The following is a 7653-nucleotide window of genomic DNA, read 5'->3' as shown; positions in this document are numbered from 1 at the left end:
AGAGAGAGAGAGAGAGAGAGAGAGAGAGAGAGAGAGAGAGAGAGAGATGTCTGACAATTTGAAATTCCTTACACTTGGTTTACAAATGGCAGCAAATTCCAGATGAGCTTCAGGTATCTTTCAAAAGACGATACAGACTGCTAGGTAATTTTTCAGTTTGGCAGCAAGTGTCTCTACCCACTGAGAAATTTTACTAGTCCAGAATAAATAAATATATATGTTTAAGTAAATGTAATCATTGACTAGTGGTGATTATAAATTACTAACTTTTTATCTTCATATTTCTCCTCCCTGAAAGGTTATTAAAAATTCTAAGAAAAGTATTTTACTGATTTAAAAAGTAACTATAATGAGGAATGATTTTTGAGGTATGGAGGTAATTCAGTGGTAGAGTTTGCCTAGCATGCAAAAGGCTCTAGGTTGAAGCTTTCCTATCACCAGAACCAAAACCGAAACCCCCAAACCTTTTAAAAAACATGCCTAATTTAATATATTCTTATGCGATCATCCATCTTTTCAAAGATTTAACTTTATAATGAAAAAGTACTTTATCTTTTCAGAGATAATTTGAGGTCATTGATAATCAGACATTTTATTCCTATGTTTATGTTCAGAAACTGTTAAACTGTGATGCTAGGAAATCAGTTACAAACCAGGAGGAGCCACTTTGTCTTAGTTGAAATGGATCCAGCTTGTAACACTTTCCAGTGTCTGTTTGTACCCTACCTCCTGATACAAAGCTGTGGACTAAATTTATCCACAAGGATTCTTAAACCTGAAGGCTGCTTGTGCCTACAGGACACCAAGGACAGACCAGGGCTTTGGTTATAGCATACCTGCTTTCAACCCAGCCCCTCCCAGAAGTCTCTCCACTCTTGACTCCGGGTTGGATGAGGGTTTCAAATGGTTCCAGAAGCTGACCCGACTAAATAGAGTATCACTAACTCTTTTCAAGTGTTTGTTTTGGATTGGGAGTATAGCTCAGTTGGTAGAGTGCTACCTTAGCATATAGGAGGCCACAGGTTCTATCCCCAGTACCACATAAACCCCAGGGGAGGCACATAGGTTTGTTGTTCCCAGAATTCCGTATATGGAAGGAAGGGGAATAGAAGTTCAAGGTTGTCCTTTGCCTCAGAGAGTTCCTGATTAACCTAGGTTATAAGAGATCCCACCTCAAAACCAACAGCCCTGAGAACAAGAACAACTAAAGAGAACCAGGAAGTATTTGGTTTGTGAACAGACACACTACCTAAGCCAGGACAAAGGAATACAAATCTGGGATTACTGATACAAAGAAGGTAGAAGGACCCCTCCATGGAATGCTCAGTATTAAGTTTACAGTTTAGATAAGGCCTCCTATTTAGGCAAACACTGGAAAGGGAAGTAGATGTTTGAATAGCATTATAACTCTAAGGGGAGAGCTTTCTCCTATATATGTTATAGCTCTGAAGGGAAAGGTATCTTGGCAGTAGGGAGCCCAAAGTCACACCGCATAAGAAACGTCACACAAGAGATTTATTGGGAGAGACATAAGAGAGTCTTCTGCTTGGAGAGAAGAGCAGGGAACTGAGCAGAAGGCAGGTTATATATAGTGCTTCTCGCAGGGTAGAGTTCTCCAGGATGGGGACTGGTGGGATTTCAAGACAAGTGCAGGGGTTTTGAACTCAGGGATTGGTGGGTGTTCAGGCTTGGGGATCAGTGGGTTTTCAAGCTCAGGGACTGGTGGGTTTTTGAGTTCAGAGACTGGTGAGTTTTTGAGCTCAGAGATTGGTAAGCTTTCAAGCTCAGGGATTGGTGGGGTTTGAAACCCTGAAGTGGGCTCGGACCTTTTATCCTACAAACAGGGAGTGTAGTTTTGAGACATTACTAGATATCATTAGAGTCTTGGTTCAGACAGGCCTATGGTAGCCACTTCTGGACATTTGCATTATGTGAGGCAATTTCCACCGCCCCTCCTTTGCTTGAGCCAGTTTTAGGGATCTTTTATGTTATCAAGGAAGTCCTGGCTATTAAAGGTAGGGCGAAAGCTGGAAGTGGTGGTAGGAATCAGCTAGAAAATGTAGTCAGGGATGTAAAGGAACAAGGAGGTTTCCAACTGAGATTAACAAACTCTGCAGCAGTTCAGGCAAAAAATCTCCCAACTGTGGCCACGAACACAGGGCCAAGCCATGGGGGCTTCTCAGTGCAGAACGTGGATTGTTCTGGAGACACATACAAAATGTGAGCCCGGCTCACATCACCACGGTGACTCTTGTAAAGGATTTGGTAAGTTTTAGATGAACAATTATGACAAGGAAAATACTCATATTGGGGGTGGTCTTCACAAACTCCTAGAGAGATAATGTTACTCAGGGTGTGGCGCTTGCTATAAAAATATTACCTTTCATTTACTACCTATCTAATCAATCTATCTCACTGATAAAGGAAAATATAAGAGAATCTAAATAATTACAATTGGGGCTGGCATGTACATTTAGGAAAAATTAAACAGGCATTGCAGTAGGTAGTCAAAAAAAAAAAAAAGGTTCTGGAGCTAAACTTCCTAGTTGTAAACATCCAAACAAAAACCCTGTCTATAAATTTCTTTCCCATCCTTGGTGACTTAGTCATTTTGAGAGGAGGGAATGAGAGCTGGCCCTGCTTAGCCTTCCTTCACTTACCAACAAAGACTGCCTCACTAATGGTCATACACAGATAGTGGGATTCGGTATCAGCAGAAAAACATGAAGGACAAGAAAGGAACATTTACCAGTCTGGCACTGTCATATGCAAGCGTTTTAAACGAATGCAACACGATCAGTGGGAAATATGCCTGATAAACCAAAGCCTGAGTAGAGATTCCAATCTTCTTTTTACCACAAAAACTTTAAGAGAGAAAGAATTTATTAGTAGTGCTTGTCTAGGAAGCTGAAGTAGGAACAGCATACAGCGTGTTGAAAGATAAACACTCTGTCTTGACTCTTCTTGGTCATGATGATTCCATCTTTCTCTGAACTTGGCTAGCATGAACCGGCCTTAACAATGGGTTGTGTTAAACAGGTAGGTGTCATCTTTCAGACTAATGTGTCTGAAGGAAAAGCATGAGTTCTGGGGTGTGTCATTAAGTGTCCTTCTAATATGTAGTTATGGGCACACAGCAGATATCCGGTTTGTCTTGATTGCTTCACTGCAGCTCCTGATAACCTTCAACTGTAAGTTGGGACTGTTCTGATTAATATTCTGTATCAGAGCCCCAGAAACTCAAGTGCAAGTTTGTATGGTACTAGGACTTTAAACATAAGGATGGATCTTAAGGAAGTTTCCTGAATCCTAGGGATACTTAAGGAAGTACTGTGAGGACCAACCTTCCTTCCTTCCTTTCTTCCTTCCTTTCTTCCTTTTTTGGGTGTGTTCAAAATCCAGCTACAGGAATCCTTGTACGTGCCCTCCCATGTTGTAAGTTTTGCTTCTAGCAGCTATTAGGAGACCGTGAGCCAGATAATTCTGGTCAAGGCCCAATTGAGATCTTAAAAATAACGTTTGAAGTTGATCTGAGGGACCTGACAAATGATTAGACCTGACTTGGCTCAAGAAAACCAATTAGTTTATTTTCTCCTTGGCTTTCAACCCTGAGGATGTTAGGCTATGCTGGCTTCTAATCTGAACATTTCAGTGTGCCCTTTTCTCTTGATATGGCACCCCAGAGCAAAGCAGACATAAAATTATTTTTGCCTTGAGTTTTTCATGCCTTAATGGTTGTGTGAGCCCATGAGCCAGGGTCTGCATAAGTAAGCTAGTTTGACTTTTTGTAAGATTCCTTTTATGTCTGTGGAATATAATGGGGAAAAATGAGCTGAAGGTGAGCTGGGCGTGGAGATCAGTGATGGAGCATTTGTGTAGCACATGTATGATTCTACATTGCATCCTCAGTATCCATAACACACACGCATCCTACATCACTGGTACCACTAGACAGCCTGGGCAGCTTTGAGACTTGTCTTTAAGCATGTGGATTATCTTTTCCAAGGAACAGTCTTTTCTCTCAGAGGTAGCTAGTCTCCCAAAATGCCAATATTCTATGAACTCTTCCCTGTTGTGAAACTCTTGTAAATACGTCCATTTTGCCAAAGCTTGGATAGTAGAGATTCTTGGAACTCAACTCTCCATAGCAGCCATCCCCTCCCCCCCCATTATGAGCTAGCCAATCATGTCAGATTGTGAGGTTGGGCTGCCAATGGAGTGAGACTTAGATAACTGAACTCGGGCCCTCTGTGGTGAACCTGCTCAGCTGGTGTGGGCCTTCTGCAAAAGGTAAAACTGCCTGGCTGACTTACCTTTACTTTCTTTATCTCATTTTACGACACCAGGAATCTTTTCCCAACAGTTTTGCTCTCCTGACTTTCATGTGTGCCCCTCAACAGTTGGCCTAAGACTCAATCATATGGCACTTTTTCTCCCCTCCCTCACTCCGTTAAAAAATAGAGACCTATTTTAATTTGGAAACTGATTAGTACATCAAATCCCCTGAGTTTATGGACAGTAATGACTGTAATGAGTTTACAGACTGTAAGGATTCTAAATAAGAAACTTAAATAGAATCTTTTAACTTCTTGATGCCGCAGGAGAGCAAACCCAGGAACTTGAGCATAAAGCACCTCGTCATTAAGCTACCTTCTCAGCAACTGGCTTTGGAGACAGGGTCTTGCTATGTAGCTTAGGTTGGCTCTTACATTCACAACTCTCCTGTTTCCACATCCAGTGTGCTGAGATTACAGGCAAGTGTCTGGCTAATTAAGTTATTCTTAGTTATTTTTGTACATAAAGTAAAGTAGGCTAATTTAAGAGACTGCATTAGGCCAACTGTTTTTATAGATAATCCTTAGAGGAGACAGCAAAGAAAAATATAATTTAAGACTGAATTTTTTTTAAAGTCACACACACACACACACACACACACACACACACTTCATTCCGTATCACAAAGAGTTAAAATCCAGTGTGGGATCATCACACTGTTAGTGAGGGGAGGGAGCATGCTTTCCTAGTCTCTGCATCCCAACTCATCACTTGGTATACTTTTAGTTCTTAGCGAGTATTTATTGAAGTTACTTAAGAAGAGAACAATCTTTTTCTTTCATGTTAGATACTTCTAGCTTAAAACAAAAGCAACCAAATTCTGTCTTCTTCAACCACATGATGTCATCTTCTAGGTCTCACCTAATACACTGCCTGGTATATTATAGACACTCAACTATTTGGTGAATAAAGAAAAAACATAGGTGGTCTTAGCAGACATCCTGCAATGTTTGATCTTGACCAAGCCTTAAGGACTCATTGGTACATAGAATATTATCTACTTGTGTTATTAACAATAAACTGTCGATGCAAATGCACACGTGTATTGTTGGCTACAAAACATACATGAGAGGGTACTGTTTCTCACATTAAAATCCTGCTTTGTGTTTTGAAATCTGCTATAGAATTTATTACCCCACTTGATGCTCACAAACCCTAGAAAGGAGGAAGAGCAACCCTAATTTGTTCTCATACTGGATGGGGGAAAACTATACAGTTTTAAATTATTTTCACTCTGAAAACAACAAGCTCAAGGCTCTGTGGAGTAGCTAAGATGCTTAAGTCATCCTCTAAGTCTGACATCCAAAGGGGTGCTCTTCTGCCAGCATCTTTGGTCTTTTCCTACTTTATAAGCAACTTAGGCCACAGTCTAAGGGGTTGAAGGTTGGAGCAGGGCTCTGAGGTAGTAGCAGTAGTGGGCATTTATTGAATTCTTACAGAGAACTAGAAACAGTAATTCCCAAAGCAGCTGTGAAGCAAGGGACTATGACTTAAACTCTATGGCATCAAAGGGTTGAAGAAGCTAATTTATATGTGCCCAAGACCTCAAAGCATGGAGGAGACCTCAGCTAAGTTTGACTCCAGGCCGAGATTCATAACCAGGCCTTTCTTACATGTCAGATAGCCAAGACCAGTCAGGAAACTGGTTTGCTCTGATCCCTCACTAAGTTCTGAGTACAAGCCAGAGAGAGGAAAAAGCTCTTTCTAAAAAGTCACACCTCTGACACACACACTTTGGGGGACCGCCATTTTATGGACAGTATAATCTAAAATCCTTGTTAAGGTCTTATTACAGGTTCATAGAAAAATATTAAATTCTGTCCATTTAAGAACGTTCCTCTCAAGACAGCATTTTCCCCCTAGAGAGAGAAAGAACATGAATGGGTGGACTGCGAGGTCGACAAGGATCTGTGAGGAGTTGGGGGAGGGAAAAGAATGGCAAACATATTGTATGGGAGTCTCAAAGAATAAATAATAAACAAAAAATCAAGAAGACTGCAGTTTCAGTAAACAACCTTGATAAAATTCACTGGCTCTGTCACACACACACACACACACACACACACACACACACACACACACACGAGCTAGATGAAAGATAAAGGGGGAACTAGCTAGGAAGATGAAGGATTACTGGGAGAGGGAGAGGGACCAGAGAGGGTGGTGGTGGTAAATATCATCAAAACACACTACGATACCCATTATTACGTATAATTAACATTTGCTAATGAACATTTTTAAAACGCCATAGTAAAACTAGATACCCCATGTGCTAATACTTTAAAAATATCAGGGAAAAAAAATAAGCCTGTTGTTACAGCCAATTTGACAATTACTACCACGTGGGGGAGCTATGTGTCTCTCTTTTTCGGCTTTTTAAGAAAGGAGCCCTAGCGCCCCCTGGGGCAGTGAGCAGCCCTGGAATTCTGCTCTGCAGTGAAGTGTGCAATACCCCCCTCCCCATCTCCCACCCCCACTCCCCTTTAGACCCGCTCCTACAAGGGCGTTGGTCTCAACTACTCAAGATATGAGCAGCTCTCTGGTTCCTTCTATAGAGGCTGTGGGCAGGCCTCTATCTCCGCCCCAACATTGAAGGGTGCAGGCTCCGCTTGGGGGAAATTAAGAAGAGCCCTGTAGCCAGCCCCTGAGGAGCCACGCACAACCTTCTAGCCTAGTCCTGAACAGCGCTGGCCCCGCCTAGGGAGAGAAGGGAAATAGACTAGCCCTTTAGCACCGCCCCTAAGTTCTGTGAGCCGCCTCTAGCTCCGCCCCCATAGGAAGGGCACTGGCCCCGCCTCCGGGGGAAAACAGGAACAGACCTTTAGCACCGCCCCTAAGGTCTGTGATCAGCCCTCTAGCTACGCCCCCAAAGAAGAGGGCACCACCCCCAACCCTTTCAGCCACTTAGTCCCGCCTCTACCTGGAAAGGTTTGGGCCTGGGCCCCGCCCCCAAAGGCCACAAGCTGACAGGCAAGTTCTCCAGACCGCATGCCACATCTTGTTGTTCTATCGGGGCCGCAGATTCCTCCTCAGATGCTGCTATCTCGAAAGAAAGCTTCTTCAGAGCTTCCGCAGACATTTATGGCCTCACTTCGCCTACTAGCCTGCCCATCTTGGGTCTCCGGGAGGATGCTGGGAGTTGTGGATTCCGCGGCCCCACTTTCTCATGGGAGTTGTAGTTTTCCCTCCTACCAGTGGCAGGTGAGGGAGATACCTCCCTCAGCATTGTTGGGGTGCTTTTCCTCTGAATCTCACTGTTTTAAGTCAGACACATAGCTGATAATTACAGGACCACAAAAGGTACAACATTTGGAGAAC

The 7653-nt window shown here is 42.8% G+C and overlaps 1 protein-coding gene across 1 annotated transcript in view; it reads right to left on the bottom strand.

Moving 5' to 3' along the window:
* LOC114625729 (histone-lysine N-methyltransferase SETMAR) overlaps window positions 1-7453 on the bottom strand; it is a 12030-nt gene extending 4577 nt beyond the window's left edge. Inside the window, exon 1 of the mRNA XM_028773111.1 lies at window positions 7256-7453. Within this exon, the coding sequence (XP_028628944.1) occupies window positions 7256-7414 (159 nt within the window). The 5' untranslated portion in view covers window positions 7415-7453. The remainder of the gene's footprint in view (window positions 1-7255) is intronic.
* Between the last annotated feature and the right edge of the window lie 200 nt (window positions 7454-7653).

This window comes from Grammomys surdaster, unplaced genomic scaffold, assembly GCF_004785775.1.
Source record: "Grammomys surdaster isolate TR1022 unplaced genomic scaffold, NIH_TR_1.0 220, whole genome shotgun sequence".
NCBI classification, from domain to species: Eukaryota; Metazoa; Chordata; class Mammalia; order Rodentia; family Muridae; genus Grammomys; species Grammomys surdaster.
This window is presented reverse-complemented; position numbering and strand designations above follow the sequence as displayed.